Below are 24,858 nucleotides of genomic sequence, written 5' to 3' on the forward strand. Positions count from 1 at the left end.
GTAAATTTTTCTCACAAATTGTGAAAATTTTCTCTCAATTTTAGAAACAAATAGAAAAACGACAATCTATGCATTAAACGTAATACCAATTAACAAATTCTAAATGCAAGTTAACAAAATTCTCTCAACAATCAGCCGCCGTAGTGTGAAAATGAAATATTTAATTTTCTCTTATCAAAATCACGTGTAATGAAATTAATTGGACAAGACATTAAACGAAATATTTTTGCAATTAAAAAAGAAAGTTAAGTACTTTGTAAGTTGTCTGGCGCTTGTTGTGGCATGTTAAATCACTAATTTTAAGAAAACTCAATTATAAACTCGTGTACACAATTAAAGCATTTTAATTACTTTATAGGCATCTTAATTTGTCTTCTTTCCTTATTTCCGATTTGGGTGTAATTAAAGGCAAGCCTTGTTCAATGTTTCATTTGTCAATTATAAGCAAAGGAATGCCTCACGAATAGTCGTGAGGCAACGGAGAAATTAAAATCGATAATTGGGGAAAATAAACAGCGTAGGCGAAAGTTCGATTCAATGGGGGGGACCCAATACACAAAGGTTTTAAAATGATAAACTCCAGGTAAATATTGGTCCTTCTTTTTAAATGAGGACTGACCAACCCGAATTGTTGCCAGATATACACTGGGTAGCTTCATCCCACTTATGCAGAGTGACAAACATAGAAAGAGTAAGTATGTAGGACGTTATCTGTATACCATTATAAATACAGTTGCTTGGTATCTATTGTGATAAACATAATTTCTTTCTGTGTACCCTAGCCACTGTACTTCTCTTCACTGTTCCACTGTTCAATAAAAATTGAACACCATATGCTTTGAAAAAAACACTCTTCTATTTTGTTTATTGGAATATCCTGTCGTACATTACAAAGGGACTATGCTAAACATTCAGTTTTACACACGTGTACATGTGTGCCAAGATCTATGAGTTTAGGTCATGTTCGCACACACTCGCTGCCATTGAGTTGACAGAAGGGGGTCTTCTTTTCTGCTGGAAGATGTTAAAAATAAATAAAAACTAAAACAACGGAAGATGTGTCGTCTATTTTTAAAGAATAACACAACAGATTCGTTGGAGTTTCATTGTTTGTTGGAAATGCATCTCCCCAGTAGTGTGACCATTAAGAAGAAGATCAGTTGTAATTGTCGCTTTGAAAACAAAGGATCTTCGGTAGTGTGTGTCACATAGTGATTTTTTAAATTAATTTAAATTTTCAAATTAAAAGAATGGCATCATTTGGTGTTCGTGGCATGAGCCAAAATCTTGGTATTAAAATTTGCTGTTGTCGCGTCTGCACCTGCATAAATTTCGGTTTTATTACTTCGAGAGCGGGCTTATTGAAAGTTCTCCAACTAGGTTTGGCTTCATTGTGCGAGGGGCTGCTCATAAAATATGGTATACCGGCTGCAGATACAATTGGCCAAGCCCTAACGGGATTTCTAACCACAACATCATACTGTTTTACAACAACAGCTATATTATTGGCCTGTTACTGCTTTTCGGATAAATCATATGGATTAATACGCCAGTCGTTATTTGTAAGTATCCAAAGTATAACTTTAAATGCAAATATGTCAAAAACCCTCACATTAAAATAGAATGACATGGTGCTTGCGTATTCTTTATGAAATAATATATTTTCGGTATGGTATAATATGGAATTGCAGAACCGGTGATATATGTAAATCCATCTGAACAAGTAAAAAAGTATCAGAGATAAATAAACCCTCAGCGTATGTGAATTTAAACTTTCATCTACGGACAGATCGAATGTATTTAGAGTCTTTTCAGAATTGTGTGGTCTTTTTTGAACATTTGAACATGCCGAAAAAATGTGGATTAGGATTAAAGTTCAAAAGTGTTGCGGAGGAGGTACTTGAAGGAATGGATCGACATAGACCATTATAGAAGTGGATTTTATTTTATTCATATATTTTCGATAGGTATCACGCCCCCTAGTCATTTCAGTGGGTCATCCTATAACTTTTGGACCAGTATGCCAGGAATGCCAGGAAGCATGGACTTGTCCACGGAAAACATAATAACGCTATAAACAGGACCACAACGAACAGCATCGGTATACATTTCCAAAGACACAAATGTTGAACTTTTGTGGGGAGGTACCGGAAGGAGTGAACCGATATAACCCATCTTCGAACTTAAACTAAGTTTATACAAAATATTACGAAAGCCAAGTATTGGACCAAATCGGATGATTCGTTCGAGAGTTATCGTGTGTTCCAGCCCGACAGACGGATGGACGTGGCTAAATCAACTCCAAATTGTCTGAAACGGATTTCGTCCAAACATACTTGGGGTCTAAAAACATTATTTCAATGAGGCACATTTTACCCTTGTTAGCATAAATGCTGAGGGTATACAAAAGTGAAATATCTTTACTATTTTAAAATTCTAAGGAAATGGAGGAAAAATTAGTTATAATTTTTACCGCACTATTCGTCCACAATAGAGCCAATTTAATCAAGGTCAGATTTTTAGATCTTTTGAGCCATTATGTTTTAATCAGGACTACCACACTACAGGACTACCCATCTTTGAACTTGATTTGAGTTTGACCAAACGGGAATTCCCCCCATTAAGTCTGAGAAATGCTCTTGCCCACAAAGAATTATATGGATGCAATAAGAAACACTAGGACTACCGTCGATAAAAACTTTATAACAATCCTCGAACAGCCCTTGAAAGCTATAAGACAATAACTATACTTTTCTCAAAAACTCACGAAAGGCTTTAATGAAAACAATGTTCCAAGCTCGATTCTATGAGCTTTTTTAATATGTTATTGCAATTTAGGCACATATCTAGAATATTTTCATTGTTAATGGATCGTCCCTGAAAAGTTATAGAGATAAAATAGGAATTAGCCTCCAGCTTTCTTAACTTCCTTCTAATGCCCTATTTAGGCTGTCAGTCAGTTTTGAATGACAGTTTTTTTGTCGATTTCCGACTGCCCAGCAACCAAAATGAACGTGTACAGACAAAAATGGACGGTCACACTGTCAAGCAAGCGATATTTGAGCTAAGCTGTCATTCAAAACTGGCAATGGGTATCCAGCTTTAACCTGCTTCATTACTACAAACTCGATAACCATAGGAAAAACTATCATCTTGTGTAAGCTTATTTTATAGCGGTATTTAAGTGAGAGTTAGATTTTTGCTGTGGGTTGTATACTCGTATCTTATGTTGTCAGGCTCATTGACAAAACTATCAGTGAAAAATCGCATTAAACGGTAGCCAAACCTAGTTTTGGACCATGTTGACGATTTTCCAAATTTTGTTGACGATTTGACGATTTTTTAACGATTTCCGATCAAAAACTGTCGGCAATACTGGGGCTACACCAAAATCTGACCCATGTTCACAATCGTTGGTGGGGGAGTTTCTATACAATTGGGAACTTCAAATGCCAAGTTACAGCCAATTCGGACTAAAAATTAAGACAAAATCCTCAAAACACCTGAAATCGGGTGGTACCGCTATATGGGGGCTGTAGGAAAAAATGGACCCATGTTGGTTTTGGTTTCATATTCATGTATTGTCATCTACACCTGAAAAGTGTGCAAAATTTCAGTTCGATTGGTCAACTGCAACTATTTTAAAAATGAGTTACTAGATTTGAACTAAATCGGCTGATACCGCTATATGGAGGGCCAGGGACGTACGCAGAGTGGGGCCCAGAGGGGCCGGCCAAAAGTTATGAATTTTCATAAGTTGGTGCCGACAGAAGTAAGTCGTAATTGGTATTGCCCGACTCCTGATAAAAATGTTTTCTGTTCTAAATGCATGTTCCAGAACCCGCAAGAATCTACACAGTTTTACTTCTGAAAATGAGTAGATTCTTGCAGTACTGGAACAGACCATAAATCTAATTTTCTGAACTTTTTAGTTGGCTTGCATGGACTCTATATAAAAATAGTAAATAATATAGTAAAGTTTTCGTGTTTTTATGACAATATTTGATTGGAAATGTTCGGTACAAGTCTGATCTGCACTCGGGCATTCGAGTTATTCTTTTTTTTTATTTATTTTAATTAATTAATGGTATAAAAAATAACATTAATAGGTTTTTTTAGATAGATCTTCTTATCAGCATCAATCCTCGCGGTAAAAATGTGTCCAATTGATAACTTAATAAGGCAAAAGTAACACTTTTGTAACTTTTTTAATGGGACTCAAGTTAATGTGTGATATATGGATATGTACTTTAAAGAATAAGAAATCCTGAAAATCTTTGAAAAAGAATCGAAAATGCCAAATAAGAGCTACTGTGGTTAAAAATTCTGGGATACACCAATACGTAAACCTACATGTGTAATATTCATTTGAAAGATTTTTAGTTATTGTTTCAATTCTGTTGGAGAATTTGGTTAAAAACTTCAAAGTACCAGGCGGAACTTTTGTATGGGGACTATACTGAACGTATTATGATATGCTTCATTTTACTCTGCTCCAAATTTCAAACTTATATCTATAATATTGTAAACTCTCTCTATTGAAATTATATACTTTGTGCCAATATTGCATATAAAATCAACTAAAACCCCTTTAAAATAGCTTTATGTAACGCTACACAACATTTTTTAATTTCATGATTGAATCTTTAGCAATAACAAAACAAACAATTTCAAAAAATTTAAGATTTGTTCAAAAATTAAGGGCCTGTTTCACTATGTCGAAAGAAAATGGTTGAGAACGAAAAACGCCTAAACTTTGGTTTTCATGGAAATATTGACTTTGTGTTTGCTTTAAAATAACTTCAACATTTTAAAAATCATACACGAGTTTAGTTGCTTTTCATTCGTTTTCAGTTTCGTTCGACATAGTGAAACAGGCCCTAAAAAATACTCCTTGGATTTTCAAAAAGCTCATATAACTCATATAAAACGATAATTAATATGGGAAACGATATGGAAAATAATTTAAACAAGTAAAAAAGTATCAGTCGGCTTTGCCGACAGAGATATACCCTCAGCCTGTGTATATTGAAACAATTTTTTTTTTTCAAAAAACGCATGTATTTTGGGGAGTTTTAAGAATTTTGGGCGTTTGAACTGACAAAAATGTTGATTAGGATTTAATATCAAAAGTTTTGCGGAGGAGATACTAAAAAGAATGGATCTCCAGCCATAGGGGGTTTTTTAGAACTTCAGGGATGTTTGCTCAAGAAGTATGAACTTGCCCCTGAAACAACTTTTACCATCGCAATTGAGGCAGCAATGCATGTTACTTCAACAAAAATCAAAGTGATTCGAAAGCAGGTCTTAAAGTGAACATGTATCCGAAATTTTGAGTGGGAGGTACCGGATGGAGTGGACAAATATAGTCCATATTTGAACCTGATCTATATCTGGTAGATATATTAGGATGTGTAAAGTATGGACCAATTCGGCCACTCTCTTCAAGAGTTATCGTACGCACAATTTTTCCGAACATTTTTGAATTTTTGTGGGGGAGGTACCTGAAGGAGTGGACCGATATGGCTTATCTTCGAACTTAAACTATGTTTGGACAAAATATTACTAAGGCCAAACTTTACACCGAATCGGCAGACCTGTTCGAGAGTTATTTTGCCCTCCAACCTCCTCACACGGTGTCATAGGGGTTTTTTGCAACTTTCAGCCTATTTTCTCAGGAAGTATGGACTTGCCCCTGATGAAACTTATACCGTCGTATGGAGGGCAGTGAATACAAGTTGCTAAAGCAAAAATCAAAGCGATTCGAGAGATGTTCCTAAACTGAACTTTTCCAAAATTTTGTGTGGGAGGTACCCGACGGAGTGGACCGATTGAGTCCATATTAAAACCTGATCTAAGTCTGGTACACGCTCCACGATGGGCAAAGTATGGACCAAATCGGTTACACCCTTCAAGAGTTATCGTGCGTACAATTTTTCCGAACATTTTCGAACTTTTGTGGGGGAGGTACCGGAAGGAGTGGACCGATATAGCTCATCTTCGAACTTAAACTAAGTTTGGACAAAATATTACGAAAGCCAAAATTTGAACCGAATCGGTTCATCCCTTCGAGAGTTATCGTGCGCTCCAGCCAGCCAGACAGACAGACAGACGGACGGACATTGCTCAATCGACTCCAAATTGTCTGAAACACATTTCGTCCAAACATACTTGGGGTCTAAAACCATTATTTCGATGAGGCACATTTTGCCCGTATGAAAGTGTATATACCCTTCATAGCCTAAAGGCTGAGGGTATAAAAAGTGTTAAACGCACGGATCGGGACCGGTAAAAAAATATATATGGGCTGAAGCAAGACACTTTCGAGCATCTTTCTGTGAATACCAAATCTTGTTCCATATTGTTCCCTAAAAGTTCTACTTCACTAAATTTGGAATATCAGTAAAATTTAGTACCTGAGGAAAAATAAAATAGCTCACTACGTGTAAAAGAAACTGTAATTTATTTAAACGTTTCTTAAATGCAACATTACTACATAAACAACAAAAAACAAAGAACGCAATATATTTTATAGTTTCTGAGAAATTTTGTTTTTCAAAATAGTCAGGCTTAATCCCATAGTCGTTGTTTTAATATTTTATTAAAACAACTTTAATTTATTAGTGGGAAAAATTGGCGATGTTTACCAAGAGGTAAGGCAGGGAAGACTATAGTTTCAGATCTCGCCATAGATCTTCATCAGTTCCCTTGTTTCTTGTTTTTCAACAAAAAAGTTTTTATGTTTGCAAGTGATGTTGCTCGAGTTTAGGTTTTAATAAAATATTAAAACAACGACTATGGGATGGATTAAGCCTGACTATTTTGAAAAACAAAATAGAAGTCGTCATCGCAAATAAAAAAACGCCAACCCTCCTGTTTCTGAGAAATAATTATTTCTTTCTCTAGAAAATTGGAAAAATTTTAGTCTTCAGGAACACGCCACGCCCGCAATATTTTGAACAATTTGTTGGTTTCTATAGTTTCAGTCATGGAAGAACAAGAAAAGGTAACAGCAATACCCAGCTGACTGAACTGGGGTGTAATGTTAGTGTCAAATTCCATACGACATTTAATATATTTATTTATGTGTTCGATGTATATTAGGGATATATATTTTTTGAAGAACATATTTATTCATCAGAAAAAAAACTATTTCCCATAAAGACACCTTCATATCATTGACATGTAACCTCCTCCAGGTCCGAACGACATGCCGCACACTAAAACACCGCTTATAGAGGCGGTACAATATTTGTTAATATGTGTGGTATTTTGTTAAACTTGAAAAGAATAAAACCCTAATAAACATGTGCTTTTTTGTTTTCAAAAGCAAACGATTGAAACAGCTTCTCTTTTATCAATGAATTACCAGCGACCCCAAACATTTTGCAAGAATTCTACTCTCTGCGAAAAATTATGCATTTAGTGGAATGATATGGAAATATTCAAATTGAAAATCTAACGAGTTTTCATTCATGTTTTTCAAAATATTCAATCAAATGTGAAAAATTATTAGTTTTTTAAATTCCAATAATTTATAGACATTTCCTTATTTTGTTTACATGTACGTTGACACTAACGTTTACAAACAAAAACAAAATTCTATTTGGTTTGTATGTTTATTATCGTATCCCATATAGAAATTGATAATCGGTGACGACAAAAAATTGGGGTTTTGGCCAGGAAAATCGATTCCTAATGCTATGTTCATACCAGCATTTGAATCACGTTGTTCGCTCTCATAATTATGTACACGAATTAACCCGTTCATACGACATGGTACACAATTCATAGCAACATGATTCATATTTTCATACTTTTTATTTACTGAATTTAAAGAAAGTTTCAGCCAAAAGACGAGTAAAATTAATTGATATAAACTAAAAAAAAATTAATTGATATAAAAAAAATATTTGTCCTTCTTTCAGATATGTATTTAATATTAAATAATATTATTTTCATTCATCTTTTCTATTTTTTCCCACAATTTTGGTGTTTTCAGCACATTTTTTAATTTTTCTATTTTCAAAATTATCGAGAGAGAGACCTGCCAGAATAACTTTTTGGTATACAGACTTTCTGGCAGGCATTTGATTTTTGTTTCCAATTTGTACGGGAATTTAAAACGATGGACAAGAAATGCAGCTGTAGTAAAAGAGAAGAGAAAATTTGCTATGATTTGAATGTATACTAGTCGTTGAACCATTTACTTTTCATACACGTTTTGCAGTTTTTCTAAAAATATTTGGGTTTTTAATAAAGTTTTAAATTTTATATTTTTTCTGTCATAATTAATTTATTTCGATAAATTCTCTCATTTGTTAGAGATGGGACATATTTTATCGTCGTTCTGAGAGTAATTTAAATTGAACAATGTACAAAAATCGTTGTTCGTTCTCATTATTTTGTATGGAAAATGAAGTAATTATATTGTAATTTGGGGTCGAACCATGGTAGAACAAATACAAGGTAAAGTTAATACTACAACAAATACAACTCGAACAACAACCACAAAGAATTTGTTTTTGTTTGTAACGTTACTGCCAGTTGTATTTGTAAACAAAACAAGGAAATGTCTATAAATTATTGGAATTTAAAAAACTAATAATTTTTCACATTTGGTTGAATATTTTGGAAAACATGAATGAAAATTCGTTACATTTTCAATTTTTATGGTTCCACATCATTCCACTAAATGCATAAATTCTCGCAGAAAGTAGAATTCTTGCAGAAAAGTTTGGGATCGCTGGAAATTCATAGAAAAAGGAGAAGCTGTTTCAATGTTTTGTTTTAGAAATCAAAGAAGCACAGGTTTATTAGGGCTTTATTTTTTTAAATTTTTACAAAATACCTCACATATTGACAAACGTTGTATCGCCTCTACAAGCGGTGATTTACTGCGCGGCTTATCGTTCGAACTTGGAGGAGGTTACATATCATTGATATGAAGAAGTCTTTCTGGGGAATTGGTTTTTCCGAATGATATATTTTTTTCTCAAAAAATATATGTCCCTAATGTACTTCGAAATAGAAATGAATGTATCCCAGTCAGCATTTTTTGAAAATTTTAATCAAATTCGAGTCTTTTTTGATCCGACTGCACGATTAAAAAGCTAGAATATGAGCTCATTTTCTGATCATAAATGACTCCTTTGTCGGTAGGAAAACATAACCTCAGGCGACTCTTCTAAACAAATCACAAATGAGTCTTTTTCGAGTCGTATTTCAATCATTTATTGGTGTTTTGTTGATTAATTTCGGACACTTTTTCCGAGTATTTTTAGAGTCATGTTTATAATCATTTATGAGTCTTTAGGGAGTCATTTATGAGTCTTTTTGTTAGACGAAATAAATTAAAAAAAATTTCTTTTTATTCTTCTTTGTTTCTTTCCTTTGTTTTATAGTCTTTTCTGCTTTGTTATGTCTTTTAATGATCCTTTATGTTGCTTGGTGGTTAGTATACTGCTTCTTCATTTCACTTGGCAAAACCTGTTGTGTTGTGTTTGTCTGTACCTTTAATATTATACGTTACATTTATATCAAAATTTTGTAGAAAGTGTATATGAGAATTTTATTTTTTTATTTACAACCAAATAAAAATAAAACAAAGCAATCAGTTTTTAATCACCTAACTGTTCAAAATATGATCAGAGTATACATAATTATAATCACTTTTCAAACACCTGTATGACCCTTTTTTGATTAAGCATTTTTCAATCTTCCAGATGATCAAAATGTGACAATAAATAACAAAAAATTGACTCTTTTTAGAGTCCTTTTGGTGATCAAAAATTGATTAAGTCGCTTGTGTGATCAGAAAGGGACTCGAAAGTGACTCCCTGTAATGATTAAAAAGAGTTCAATTTAAAATACAACAACAAATGTGTAGCAATCACAAATAAATCATTGAGGTGTTTAAAATGTGACAATTTTTTGTTATTTATTGTCACATTTTGATCATCTGGAAGATTGAAAAATGCTTAATCAAAAAAGGGTCATACAGGTGTTTGAAAAGTGATTATAATTATGTATACTCTGATCATATTTTGAACAGTTAGGTGATTAAAAACTGATTGCTTTGTTTTATTTTTATTTGGTTGTAAATAAAAAAATAAAATTCTCATATACACTTTCTACAAAATTTTGATATAAATGTAACGTATAATATTAAAGGTACAGACAAACACAACACAACAGGTTTTGCCAAGTGAAATGAAGAAGCAGTATACTAACCACCAAGCAACATATAAAGGATAATTAAAAGACATAACAAAGCTGAAAAGACTATAAAACAAAGGAAAGAAACAAAGAAGAATAAAAAGAAAATTTTTTTAATTTATTTCGTCTAACAAAAAGACTCATAAATGATTATAAACATGACTCTAAAAAGACTCGAAAAAGGGTCCGAAATTAATCAACAAAACACCAATAAACAAGTAAAAAAGTATCAGTCGGCTTTGCCGACAGAGATATACCCTCAGCCTGTATATATTGAAACAATTTTTTTCCCAAAAAACGTATGTATGTATTTAGGGGTTTTTATAAATTATGGGAATTTGAACCGACAAAAATATTCATTAGGATTAGGGATCAAAAGTTTGACCATTGACCATTATGGAAGTGGATCATCAGCCACTACATATGGTGCCATATGTGGTTTATACACACTTCGGGATGTTTACTCAAGAAGCATGGACTTGCCCCTGAAAAAACGTTTACCATCGTAATTGAGGCAGAGAATGCAAGTTGCTTCAACAAAAATCAAAGTGATTCGATAGCAGGTCTTAAAGTGAACTTATCCGAAATGTTGCGTGGCAGGTACCGGATGGATTGGACAAATATAGTCCATATCTGAACCTGTAATATATCTAGTAGATATATTAGGATGTGTAAAGTATAGACTAATTCGGCCACTCCCTTTAAGAGTTACCGTATGAGCAAATTTTCCGAACATTTTTGAACTTTTGTGGGGGAGGTACATAAGGAAGTGGACCGATATGGCTTATCTTCAAACTTAGACTATGTTTGGACAAAATATTACTAAGGCCAAGTTTTGGACCGAATCGGCAGATCCGTTCTAGAGTTATTTTGCGCTCCAACCACCTCACACGGTGTCATAGGGGTTTTTTTTAAACATTCAGGCTATTTTTCAGGAAGTATGGACTTGCCCCTAATGAAACTTGTACCGTCGTATGGAGGGCAGTGAATGCAAGTTGCTAAAACAAAAATCATAGTGATTCGAGAGATGGCCCTAAACTAAACTTTTCCGAAATTTTGTGTGGGAGGTACTCGAAGGAGTGGACCGATTGAGGCCATATTGGAACCTCATCTTCTTCTTGTAGAATGTTTACGATATACAAAGTATGGACCAAATCGGTTACTCCCTTCAAGAGTTATCGTGCGGACAATTTTTCCGAATATTTTTGAACTTTTGTGGGGGAGGTACCTGAAGGAGTGGACCGATATGGCCCATCTTCGAACTTAAATCAAATCTGGACAAAATATTTCGATACCCAAAATTTTATTTGAATCGATTGATCCGTTCGAGAGTTATCGTGCGCACCAGCCAGCCAGACAGACAGACAGACGGACAGACAGACAGACGGACGGACATTGCTAGATCTACTCAAAATTGTCTGAAACGAATATCGTACAAACATACTTGGGGTCTAAAACCATTATTTCGATGAGGCACATTTTTGGCCGTATCAAAGTGTAAATACCCTCTTTAGCCTAAAGGCTGAGGGTATAATGATTGAAATACGACTCGAAAAAGACTCATTTGTGATTTGTTTAGAAGAGTCGCCTGAGGTTATGTTTTCCTACCGACAAAGGAGTCATTTATGATCAGAAAATGAGCTCATATTCTAGCTTTTTAATCGTGCAGTCGGATCAAAAAAGACTCGAATTTGATTAAAATTTTCAAAAAATGCTGACTGGGTAATGTCATATGAAATTTGACACTAACACTACAACCCAGTTCAGTCAGCTGGGTATTGCTGCTACCTTTTCTTGTTCTACCATGGGGTCGAACAACGAATAGAGAGCGAATTAATTGTCAGTCTGAACAACATATTATTGTGTTGATGTACCGGTAAAATCTTCGTCTTCTAGTGGATATGGTCCTCTGACGTCATGTGGTGGCACACTGTGGCAGTCCTCAGGACGGTATTGTGGCCGGTTTTAATATTTTCCCACTGAGTAGAGCTAATATGTGGATACCACACTAGCTTACCACAGACCGCCCTATTGCTTTGTAAGAGGTTGCCTGCACTCCAAGTACCCCGGACAGCGACATGAGGACCTTGTTGGCAAATAGTTGTGGCTTGCGCGAACGATTTAAACATTCCATCGAACGTTACACCAAATATAAGTTACACCAACAAGATTATGGGGAGCCTCATTTAAGTCGTCCAAGTAGTGAACAGTGTGGCAGTAGAATTTGGCGGCGGATATTTACATAATTCTCAGATGGAAGAACTGCACTAGTTCAGCTATGTAGACATTTAATCTATCACATATATCGTCGACGATAGGATTCGACGCCAAGATCGAACAATCATCCGCATTCGTTACGATCTCTATACCGCCTAAAGGGTGTGTAATTTGAGAAAGGTTGCGGTTAAACGTTACCAACTTTGCAGGCTTCTTGTATAATATAGGTGGATAACGATAGATTGAGGACACTAATTAAATACTCAACTCCGAGTTTGAGATTCCGGCCGACTTCCGTATTGCCAGTTGCTTTGTATTCGTGCATGAAACAAGTGGTTCTTAAAACGATTTCCCCACTACTGCAATTTCATAAAATTATTCTAGTATGGAACTCGATTTAAGAACCCCTAGTTTCATGCACGAATACAAAACAACTGACAATACGGAAGTCAGCCTCCGTGCGCTTTTCGGATGACCCTATCACCATACATGCACGCTCTATTAATTGCCGGTTAAAATAACACGGATGCCTCGATGTCAACCGTTGAAAATAACAGTCATCCCATCATTTTTCTTTCCCGGATTCGAGTGATTTTTGCCAACAATTTATGTAATCCTGTGCCAATGTTGCATTGCTTCAGGTGTTGTAGCTACTTTTTTGTTTATGTTCACCCTGAGAACTGCAACTGGGTACATCCTCATGTCTTTAGTGGACCATCTTCATGAGCAGATAAAGATTCTTCCGGTACAGCAACACAATGGCAAGCTTTCGTTGCAGTACTTGCTCGGGTGTTACCATGAGAGCCATCCTAATCACCATATGGTGGATAGTACAACAACCAACTGCTCTGCCAAACCTAGTCATTTAACTCCAGTAGATCTGTGGTTACATCTCAACGAAACAGCCCCATTGCCAAATCTGGAGACTGACTCAGAGCCAGATTAAGCAGAAAAATGAACATATTAATACTGTTACAACAACAACGTTCATTTCCTAGTCCTGTCTGGTCTGCTGGAAATTTGTCTAATTTGTGGTATTCCACCTGCAGGTATGTAGCGAGCGGCTGCAGCTGTGATTATGTGTCCGAAAATTCTCTCGGCTACCCGAGTATCTGAGGTTATGGGTAGCTTTCTGAAGCGGTGATTGGTAAATTCTCTAAATCCTTGCCAATCAACTTTCCAATGGTTCAGAAAAGTACGGCTGTCATAGGTTATAATGTTGGGTGGTATTTTATTAAAGACGATGACAGGGTCTGAGCCTAGGGAAGTAACGGGTTGCTAGGATACGTCATTTATTAAAATCCCATGGCAGCGGGTTCTTTGAACAGCATTGGCCCAAAATCGTTTCGGCCAGCGGCTGCCAACCCAGCCTCAAACATATGCTGCTATCACAAAACAACGTAATTTATGAGTGACGCCAGGATCGTGCAATCATCCGCATACGTCACGATCTCAATGGCGTCTGGAGGGGGTGGAATACAGGAGAGGTAGAGGTTAAACAGTTCCGGAGATATCACCCCACCTTGGGGAACTCCCTGTTTCACTCTACGGGGTTTGGACTTCTTATTTCTGAATTCCACGTACGACTGGCGTCCACACATATAGTTGACTATCCAACGTTTCCAACTTGGCCGGAGTGTTGTCTTCTCAATGTCCTCAAACAGCGTGGAGTGCCTGACTGTATCAAAGGCTTTTGATAAGTCAAGCGCCACCATCACTGTTCTATCGCACGGCCGTCTCTGGTTGAGTCCTTTACAGATATATGTGGCAATGGCGTGCAGCGCTGTTGTCGTGCTGTGCTGCTTACGGAATCCATGCTGATAATCAGCAACTTGATAGCTATTTCTGATATTGGGGAGGACTAAGGCCTCAAGGGTCTTTGCTACGGGCGACAAAAGCGAAATCGGCCTGTACGATTCACTTTTGCTGGCATCCTTACCGGGCTTCCGTAGTGGGACCACCCTGCCCATTTTCCAGACTTCGGGAACAATGAGGGTGGATAGAGACAAGTTGAAAACTTTAGTGAGATACTCCACTCCTGGCTCATCCAGCTGCTTCAGCATTACCATGGAGATTCCATCAGGGCCCAACGCTTTGGATGATTTAGCGTTCCTGATGGCATTGGCAACATCATCCATTGTAAACTATGGTGGTTCCTCCTCGGCAGGAAGAGATCTGATGCGACGTAATACTCTTCTCTTCGCCCTGTCACTCTCGGGGTGCTCGACAAACTGTCGATTGAAATAACTTGCGCACCTCTTCGGGTCAGTCAAGGTAACGTCGCCAAACGTACTTGAGGTCCTATCTTCCATCCTTCCAGGGTTCGAGAGTGACTTAACCGTTTCCCACAATTCACTTATACCGGCTCTAATGTTGCAATTCTTCAGATGATTTAACCACTTGTTCCGCTTATGCTCGCCGACCAGCCTGTTAACTTCCAGTGTCAGCTCCCTGACTCTGGGGTCATTGGGGTTAGTTCGACGAAGCTCATCACGCTCATTTGCTAATCCCGTCGCTTCTGCAGGGAAGGTTTGTTTGGGCGAGCGGCTGCAGCAGTGATGATGTCTTGGAACGTCCTTGCCGCTACCCGAACATCAGAAGGATTGGGTAGTTCTCTGAAGCGGTGATTGGTGAACTCTATGAAACCCGACCAATCAGTTTTCTTCTGATTGACGAATGTGCGGCGTTCAGAGGTAATGAAATCGGGTGGTCTGCTAATGGAGACAATTATGGGGAGATGGTATGATCCAAAGGAAATGACGGGTTGCCTAGTAACGTCATTTGTCAGACCAGGTGACACGATGGTTATATCTGGCGAGCTGTGACACTCTCCTCTAATTCTGGTAGGGGCGTCCTCATTGACCGTGCAAAACGTAGAGCTGTCAATCTGCTCAGCCAGCGCTGAGGGCCGAATGCCACATCTCATGATGCGCATTAAAGTCCCCCAGGACCAGACGACTATGACTTTCCAAAAGCAGGCTAATGTTAGGCACGTAATCTGAGATACAGCTATTTCTCGGCCGGATGTATACGTTCAGCAACTCTATCTCGTCAGTTCCACACCTGCCGAGATTCCGTGTGAGCCCAACGCTTTGAGCGATTCACTGCATTTTTCGGAAGACGTCTACAACATCGCTCATCATAAATTGTGGTGGTCCCTCCTCGGCTGAGAGGTCTCCTATACAACGTAGCACAGAAAAGTACGGCTGTCATAGGTTATAATGTTGGGTGGTATTTTTATGAAGACGATGACAGGGTCTGAGCCTAGGGAAGTAACGGGTTGCCAGGACACGTCATTTATAAAAATCTTTGAACTGAATTGGTCCTATGCTGCTATCACAAAACAACGTAATTTATGAGTGATGTCTGGCTTGTATCAATTTTCTCGGCCAGCGCTTCACCTCTCTGGTCATTAAAAAAAAGCGAACTAACATTCCACGTATAGGTCTCTAAAATCACAACAAAGCGATCACGATGGTCCTCCGTCTCATAAAGTCCACGATTTCGCTGACTCTGTTTCGGAGATCGTGCATTTGAATTGCAGGAATGATGCATTTTCGTAGCGCTGAACAATTCTGACGACAACGAAGTTGGTGACACGCTGGGAGATGGTCTAGAGCATCAAGCAGAACGGAGCAGCCTCGAAAGTGCAAGTGAAAGCAATGCCTTCATACATTACATCTCACCGATGTTGACATACATATGTTGGATGCGGATATGGGAAACAGCAGATCCATTTCCCAGGGTTCTTCTCTTCCCGACACGGACCAAAAGTGCTCGAAGGAGGCATTCCGAGATTTATTACCGCTCCAATGGTGAAAAAATGTACGAACACAAACAAATAATTGTTGTAGTAACGGCCCTTGGTCGCATTGGGCATTTGATACTTTATAGGCACCAAAAAGTCACCCGTTGATTTACGGAATATAGACACTTGAGCCGCATGGTGGTACACGCAGAACTGGTAGGTCAAGGCTTCGATGGAGTAAACAAGACGAGATCGAAAAACAAGGTATTCCAAAACGAAAGGAAAACTTTTCAAAGTGCGTCTATAGGACAAATGCTCTGTAGTGGCTCAACTAAGTAAGCAAGGCTCTAGGACATTTACTCCAAGATTCTCCCCCAGATCCACTATGATGTTCGCGTTAGCTTATTTGTTTCGCAGCTACACAATATATCTCCTGGGCATTCCTCTATCATGATTTTACAAAGGTCGGACATAGCATTAATTAAGCATAGCATTATATGTTTTCCATTAGGAGTCCAAACATTCATGTCCAACTCGATCATAGATATTACATGGGCACATATTACTTACTTATTAACATATTGTGTCATCGAACCTTTCTATTAAATGTATCCACATTATTTTGTATTTCCAGGAAGTACTTTTCAATATCGTCGCTTGCAGTATGTATTTCAGTGCTTCCAGTTATATGGGATTTGCGTGTGTGGTTTGGTTACATCCACAATTTTTAATTAAACCTGGTTTCTGGGCGTATCCAGCCATGACTGCAGCCTATGTAAGTAGATCAACTTAATAACTATAAAAATCAATTTCATAATTGTTTCCTTTTCAAATATTTGCAGTACATTGGCTATGCTGGTGGAATATTACATGCCATCGATGGATATTTGGCTTTTAGACATTACAAAGGTTATCGGTAATAAGGATGACTGGAGAATGAATTGCAGGACTAAAGGCTTGTATCATAAATGAACCTTTCTGGGAAAGGTTTGACTATATAATAATATGTAAACTTATATAATATAAGAAAAACGCCAAATAATTTAGGTTTTAAATACTTTTTAAGTTACTTTATATATAAAAATATATAAATATATTTATACATGGTTAAGTTGTTAACAAATAAATTAAGAGTCTGAGTAATTATTTACGTATCTTTGTGTGATTGGTTAAATTTCAAGCATCATTACAAGGCCACTGGTTTTGGTATCACTTTTAAAACTTCAATCGAACATGATTATAATGACACAAAGATTTCGTGTTCTTCATATATGTACAAAGTCCACGACTATCCATTCCGAAGGATTACATTGTCCGTTATAACCATGTTTGACCATTTTTTAAATAAATTAGCTTAAAACTATTACGAGGTATAAAACACGAACATTGAACTTATATTTACGAAGAAGTCTACAACGGCTGGAGATTCGAACCATAATGATTGTGGTTATATAAGGGGGAAGTCAAAACCCGATTTTGTGAGTAGACGGACAACAGTTAATCGACTTTCTTGTTGCTACTAAATTTCCTGAAATAGCGCAAAAAACAGTTTTATTTTCATAGCTAATTTATACTTTTCATTTTTTACATACCTAATATTTTTATAAGCTTGACTAGACTCATAGTCACCCTTCATCAAGGCAATACGCACCCATCGTGGACGTTCATGGATGGCTTTGTGTATCACAAATTTAAGACCCAACAACAAATGTTCGAAGAGGACAAACGACAAATTCGGCATTGATGGGAAATGTTGTACTACGAAAGCTCTAAAAGGGAAGGGTTACAAGAATTATTAGATGTTATATGGAAGCTATAGGGATTCGAGCTTTTCAGAGATTGTTTAACCTACAAGAATATTCAAGCGAAATCATCACGTTAAAACAAGTTGAAAGGGAGATAAATTCGTCCGACCCTTAACATTATGGTATAATCAACATTTTTGAAAACATTTTAATTTTAAGAACATTGTCAAATCGGTAAGGATTCTTAAATGGAAATATTTTTGAGAGGAAGTTTACAATTTACTAAGGACCCAATTTTTTACATTACAGCATAATCAGGTGCATAACACGAGTCATCCGTTCGGACGTTTAACAGCAGAGAAAAGTGTATACACCAAAAAACCCTGAATCTTTCTTATATTGCAAGCATACCCTTTGGGCGGTGGTTCCTTTGAAACATACGGGCCATTATTGAGAGAAATTTGGAGAAGACACATTAAGCGTTGTAACAAAGGCCTTTGGAAAGGGTCTTAGCAACCCTTCTTTCCTTGGGAAAGGGTCTTAGGAAGCACTCTTTCCTTTGGAAAAGGTCTTAGGAAGCACTCTTTCCTTTGGAAAAGGTCTTAGGAAGCACTCTTTCCTTTGGAAAAGGTCTGAGGAAACAATCTTTCCTTTGGAAAGTGTCTTAGGAAGCACCATTTCCTTTGGAAAGGACCTTAGGAAGCACCCTTTCCTTTGGAAAGAGTTTTAGGAAGCACCCTTTCCTTTGAAAAGGGGTTTAGGAAGCACCCTTTCCTTTGAAAGGGTCTTAGGAAGCACCCTTTCATTTGAAAAGGGTCTTAGGAAGCACCCTTTCCTTTGAAAAGGGTCTTAGGAAGCACCCTTTCCTTTGAAAAGGTTCTTAGGAAGCACCCTTTCCTTTGAAAAGGTTCTTAGGAAGCACCCTTTCCTTTGAAAAGGGTCTTAGGAAGCACCCTTTCCGTTGAAAAGGGTCTTAGGAAGCACCCTTTCCGTTGAAAAGGGTCTTAGGAAGCACCCTTTCCTTTGAAAAGGGTCTTTGGAAGCACCCTTTCCTTTGAAAAGGGTCTTTGGAAGCACCCTTTCCTTTGAAAAGGGTCTTAGGAAGCACCCTTTCCTTTGAAAAGGTTCTTTGGAAGCACCCTTTCCTTTGAAAAGGGTCTTAGGAAGCACCCTTTCCTTTGAAAAGGTTCTTAGGAAGCACCCTTTCCTTTGAAAAGGTTCTTAGGAAGCACCCTTTCCTTTGAAAAGGGTCTTAGGAAGCACCCTTTCCTTTGAAAAGGTTCTTAGGGAGCACCCTTTCCTTTGAAAAGGTTCTTAGGAAGCACCCTTTCCTTTGAAAAGGTTCTTAGGAAGCACCCTTTCCTTTGAAAAGGGTCTTAGGAAGCACCCTTTCCTTTGAAAAGGGTCTTAGGAAGCACCCTTTCCTTTGAAAAGGGTCTTAGGAAGCACCCTTTCCTTTGAAAAGGGTCGTAGGAAGCCCCCTTTCCTTTAAAAGGGTCTTAGGAAGCACCCTTTCCTTTGAAAAGGGTCTTAGGAAGCACCCTTTCCTTTGAAAAGGGTCTTAGGAAGCACCCTTTCCTTTGAAAAGGGTCTTAGGAAGCACCCATTCCGATGAAAACGGTCTTAGGAAGCACCATTTCCTTTGAAAACGGTCTTAGGAAGCACCAATTCCTTTGAAAACGGTCTTAGGAAGCACCCTTTTCTTTGAAAATGGTCTTAGGAAGCACCCTTTCCTTTGAAAAGGGTCTTAGGAAGCACCCTTTCCTTTGAAAAGGGTCTTAGGAAGCACCCTTTCCTTTGAAAAGGGTCTTAGGAAGCACCCTTTCCTTTGAACTGGGTCTTAGAAAGCACCCTTTCCTTTGAAAAGGGTCCTAGGAAGCACCCTTTCCTTTGAAAAGGGTCTTAGGAAGCACCCTTTCCTTTGAAAAGGGTCTTAGGAAGCACCCTTTCCTTTGAACTGGGTCTTAGAAAGCACCCTTTCCTTTGAAAAGGGTCCTAGGAAGCACCCTTTCCTTTGAAAAGGGTCTTAGGAAGCACCCTTTCCTTTGAAAAGGGTCTTAGGAAGCACCCTTTCCTTTGAAAAGGGTCTTAGGAAGCACCCTTTCCTTTAAAAAGGGTCTTAGGAAGCACCCTTTCCTTTGAAAAGGGTCTTAGGAAGCACCCTTTCCTTTGAACTGGGTCTTAGAAAGCACCCTTTCCTTTGAAAAGGGTCCTAGGAAGCACCCTTTCCTTTGAAAAGGGTCTTAGGAAGCACCCTTTCCTTTGAAAAGGGTCTTAGGAAGCACCCTTTCCTTTGAACTGGGTCTTAGAAAGCACCCTTTCCTTTGAAAAGGGTCCTAGGAAGCACCCTTTCCTTTGAAAAGGGTCTTAGGAAGCACCCTTTCCTTTGAAAAGGGTCTTAGGAAGCACCCTTTCCTTTGAAAAGGGTCTTAGGAAGCACCCTTTCCTTTGAAAAGGGTCTTAGGAAGCACCCTTTCCTTTAAAAAGGGTCTTAGGAAGCACCCTTTCCTTTAAAAAGGGTCTTAGGAAGCACCCTTTCCTTTGAAAAGGGTCTTAGGAAGCACACTTTCCTATGAAAACGGTCTTAGGAAGCACCATTTCCTCTGGAAAGGGCCTTAGGAAGCGCCATTTCCCTTGGAAAGGGTCTTAGGAAGCACCATTTCGTTTTGAAAGGCTCTTAGGAAGCAATCCTTTTTTAGAAAGCGTGCTAGCAAGCACCATTTCCTATGGAAATGGTCTTAGAAAGCACCCTTTCCTTTGGAAATGGTCTTAGAAAGCTCCCTTTCCTTTGGAATTGGTCTTAAGAAGTAACCTTTACATTGGAAAGGACCTATGGAAGCACCCTTTCCCTCAAAAATCCACGCTTATTGCTGTGATGTTCCCTTAAAAATATTATTTAGAAAATGCAAGCGTATTGCTGTGATGGTACCTCAAAACTATTCTTTACAAAATCCACGCTTGTTGCTGTGGTGTTCCCTCAAAACTATTCTTTACAAAATCCACGCTTGTCGCTGTGATGTTCCCTCAAAACTATTCTTTACAAAATCCACGCTTATTGCTGTGATGGTCACTTAAAAATATTCTTTAGAAAACCCACGTTTATTGCTGCGATATTCCTTCAAAAATATTCTTTAGAAAATCCGCGCTAATTGCTGTGATAGTCTCTTTGAACAATCCACACTTTATCTCTGTATAGCTCAAATAAATAATTTATTCCAAGACTTACCTAACATTTGGCAGTAGGTATAGCAGGCCACAGTTACTCAAGATGGCCATAACAGAAAGTAATTCAAAGGCTGATTGCCATGCACCAATATTTTTTGTGCGACGGGCAAATGGACGTTTAAATATGTTGCAAAGCTACAGTAGACAATATAATTTTGTTTCCAAGAAAATGAAAAGAAAAAGATTCTTACTAAAGAAAACAAAAAACTGATACCACTTACCTTAAACAAATCGATGTGCATGGCAAAGACATTATTGATTAAAGCTCCCAGGGCGGCAAATGGTGCAACAGCAGCAAATAATACAACATAACCAAATTGTATGCACATCTGTAAGTAATCTTCATAGGTGGATTGATATTGATCCAAACCGGCTTCAAAGAAACATTGTTCATAGCGTGATACATCACTGACCAGGGACAGTTTTTCTTCATCCAATTCTTTGTGCATTAATTTGGCGAATTTTTGTTTTATAACAGCCACCAAGGGGATGCCAACTTCTTGGGCAATGCAAACAATCTACAAAGGAGGAATAATATTTTAAATAGTTTTCTAATAATAAATTTCATATTCAATAACTTACTTGGAATATCAGTAACTGCATCATTAATTGATAATTCAATTGTTTCAAATCCTGCAGTATAAAGGCGATGTAGAACAGCGAAAAGAAATTGTTAACAATTTCAAAAATCATCAACTTATTAACACGATGTCTTTCATATTGCAGACGGGTTCGATGATTTTCCAATTCCGTGAGAAAAGTTGCCAATTTTTCGTATGCCCATGAGAAAATGGCTATGAGTATGGATTGAACAATAACTGGTACATATAACAACCATGAATTGGGACCGAAGTCGGCTAAAACTTCTGCTTCAATTTGAAATTGATAAAGAGCAAAATAGGCAGCAGCAACAACACAAAGCAACACCACAGGATAGGATATGCAATACATTTGTATGTACGTATAACGCATCGGATAATGACGTGTCATTTTGCCAGTTATGGGATCAATTTTCTCCTCACCCTTATAACGAGTGCGAGGTTTATCCAAACTGGACATTTCAATGGTACCCCAACGATAGGCCAGGCCAGCACAACGACGTTTCCACAGCTCAAGGAATATCTGAAATGAAAATTCTATAATTAACAATATGAAGAAAAGAGAGGAAAAGACCACAACTTACCGTTGACCATAGAACATAGAACCCAATTACAGCTGATAGATTAACACTCCACAAATATTGACAAACACCAAATAAAGCTGGCCAAATCAAAGCCTTTGTATAGAATTCTATAAAAGCAAAATAGAGGCCAATGCTGGCACCAAAATAGTTGCGTATGTGTTCGATGGGCAAGGAACGTCTACGCCAGTCAAAGCTAAATTTCTCTAAATATTCCTAGAATAAAGAAAAATCAATTAAGATCATTGGAGCATCTAAAAATATGTGTACTACTTACAATATCATGCAATGGAAACAAATCCTCAACAATACCATTGCGTAAATACGGGAGCAATTGTGGCTTGACAACATCTTTTATGAGGACGGGAGCTTCACAAAATCGCACAATATCATCTTCAGACATACCTGGTAACAAGAAGTCCGATATTGAATGATAATTGAATTTTTGCATGCTACCAGTCGTTGTAATTTTCGTCAATTCTGCTTCATCGGCCAAACGCAACAGAGTATCTGTGGTTGCTGTTAAATACAGATACTTCTCTTCTTTACTAATAATTTCTAGAGTTGTTTTAATATTGAATTGATGTATGATTTTCGCTACATCTTCACAGTGGGTTAGCTTGGCTTTTTCACCAAATACCAATACAATATAAGTCTGAAAAGGAAATCAAACATATGATACACATTAAATATGAGATGATGTGGTTAAAGTTATTGGTTGGTTAATTAATCAATTGTCACCTTTACTGAGAACGTATGTTCTTAACATCGACGAACTGTTTTACAAATTACACATAAGTATATCCTCAGCCTTTAGGCTGTATATACACTTTGACAATATCAACAATGTAACTGACACATCGGTCAAGACATCTGGTGCTATAGAGAAGGCGTCCAAGACGCTCCATTGAATGTCATATGGTATAGGTGCAATAAAAACATATATCAACATCAATTGTGGTTCCGATTCAACTAATCTATCTCCTATATACTTCTAGGAATGTCCTATATATATATACAACTAGTCTCGAAATTAGATTTAGGAACAAATTTCCTTTACCGACAGTTTGCATTTTTTTTAAATCGTAAGCTTATTTAAATAGTCGGCCTTCGGCCGGGGATTTGGGACTCTCTCCTATGGAACGGGAACGGGAACATTTTCTTTTAAATTAAAATTTTTCTCTAAGTAGCCGGCCTTTAAACAAGGGAATTTTCGGAACTTCAGAGGCCCATATGTATACTTCCTACATTTTCCCAACAAAAATTATGCGTTGGAATCAGCATAAAAAGCACTATCTATGGAATACTGTCGGTAAAGGAAAGATATCCTTTTTTCTTCTTAAGCCAGTTCCATTTTCACCAAGTAAGAAGTTAGTTCGGCCTACAGAACAAATGTTCTGTAATGGGCCAGCTAAGTAAGTAAGAAGTGATATAAATACAGTCTCTTCATTGTCTCATTTAGAGGTCATTTTCTAATACCGCAACTTCTTGAATTGCTAAAAATAATCTTTTATTACCGCCTAATAAAAGACATTCAGCTACTTGTCTTTTCATAAATTACGTGGCACTATATTAGATTTTACACTGGTAATATGAATCAAATTTTACACTTCGTACAAACGATCAACTTCACATATACAGTGTTTATCACCTACATCTTTGCTATGCACACCCTTACCTTATCTGTTCCAGCTTCGTCGTCATGGTCCACAGTTGCTGCTCTTCTTATGCTTCTTTGGCGACGAAACAATTGATTTTCGATGATTTTCCGTGGACGACTGCCCAACAGACTAGGAACTATTGCAATGAATCAAAAAACACGAATTATGTAAATTCTGCAATCATATTTCCTAAAAAATCACTTACCTCTGCTCATTTCATGTGCCATTGTCTTGGCCACTTTTGACACAACAAAATTAAAATTATTATAAACTTTTTTGGCACACTTTTTTTAGCCCAGCCTCTCACACATCAACCGCCTCATAATAGTCGTTCCACGCAAACAAAACAATTGATTCCCTTGACTTTCCCCAAAGCAACAACATTCAGGGGTTCACTAGATTGAAAAACTAACAAACAAGTCAGCTGTTCAACAGAAAATGAAAACAAAAAACATATGATTCTGCTTCTTCTTTCGTTTGTGTAGAATGAGCATAAACAGGAGGAATTTGACAAAAACGAATGAGGTGAATGGAAGGAAAGTGTGAAATCAAGTTTGTTATTTAAAGGTCGTAGTTACACAATAAATAATTTTATAAAAATTGTATGTTTTAAAATATTTATGAATAACCTTATTAACTGGCGCCTAATAGCCCGTTTCCACGGTACGTCGTTCGTTCTCTATTCGTTGTTCGACCCTCAAATACGAATAAATTACTTGATTCCCCATACAAAATTCTGAGAACGAACGACGATTTTTCTACGTTGTTCAAGTAGAAATACTCTCCGAACAACGATAAAATATGTCCCATCTCTAACAAATGAGAGCATTTATCGAAATAAATTAATTATGACATGTCTAAATT

The 24,858-nt window shown here is 37.3% G+C and overlaps 2 protein-coding genes across 2 annotated transcripts; one reads left to right on the forward strand and one right to left on the reverse strand.

Moving 5' to 3' along the window:
* The first annotated feature begins 1,126 nt into the window (after positions 1–1,126).
* Positions 1,127–17,327, forward strand: sing (MARVEL domain-containing protein sing). The gene is made up of 3 exons (XM_073976268.1): positions 1,127–1,562; positions 16,818–16,958; positions 17,026–17,327. The coding sequence occupies exons 1-3, from the start codon at positions 1,251–1,253 to the stop codon at positions 17,101–17,103; spliced, it is 531 nt and encodes a 176-aa protein (XP_073832369.1). The 5' UTR covers positions 1,127–1,250; the 3' UTR covers positions 17,104–17,327.
* Axs (Abnormal X segregation) lies at positions 17,226–24,418 on the reverse strand. Its single transcript, XM_073976267.1, has 9 exons — positions 24,200–24,418; positions 24,012–24,130; positions 22,611–22,988; positions 22,337–22,549; positions 21,736–22,275; positions 21,375–21,671; positions 21,155–21,288; positions 17,776–17,952; positions 17,226–17,711 (listed from the first exon to the last, which is right to left on the reverse strand). Exons 1-9 carry the CDS (start codon positions 24,219–24,221, stop codon positions 17,681–17,683), a joined length of 1,911 nt encoding a protein of 636 aa, XP_073832368.1. The 5' UTR covers positions 24,222–24,418; the 3' UTR covers positions 17,226–17,680.
* Positions 24,419–24,858: the final 440 nt, after the last annotated feature.

This window comes from Musca autumnalis, unplaced genomic scaffold, assembly GCF_047663935.1.
Source record: "Musca autumnalis isolate F117 unplaced genomic scaffold, ASM4766393v1 scaffold_3, whole genome shotgun sequence".
Lineage (NCBI taxonomy): Eukaryota > Metazoa > Arthropoda > Insecta > Diptera > Muscidae > Musca > Musca autumnalis.

What these genes read in the sequence shown, in the direction of transcription:
- sing (XM_073976268.1), top strand. Translation starts at nt 1,251, where the DNA reads ATGGCATCATTTGGTGTTCGTGGCATGAGCCAAAATCTTGGTATTAAA. An exon ending in TAATACGCCAGTCGTTATTT is followed by an intron (nt 1,563 to 16,817) that starts GTAAGTATCCAA and finishes TTGTATTTCCAG; the next exon opens with GAAGTACTTTTCAATATCGT. An exon ending in CAGCCATGACTGCAGCCTAT is followed by an intron (nt 16,959 to 17,025) that starts GTAAGTAGATCA and finishes AAATATTTGCAG; the next exon opens with TACATTGGCTATGCTGGTGG.
- Axs (XM_073976267.1), bottom strand. Translation starts at nt 24,221, where the DNA reads ATGGCACATGAAATGAGCAGAG. An exon ending in ACGAAGCTGGAACAGATAAG is followed by an intron (nt 22,989 to 24,011) that starts GTAAGGGTGTGC and finishes TTTCCTTTTCAG; the next exon opens with ACTTATATTGTATTGGTATT. An exon ending in TACCTACTGCCAAATGTTAG is followed by an intron (nt 17,953 to 21,154) that starts GTAAGTCTTGGA and finishes CTTCCCTTTTAG; the next exon opens with AGCTTTCGTAGTACAACATT.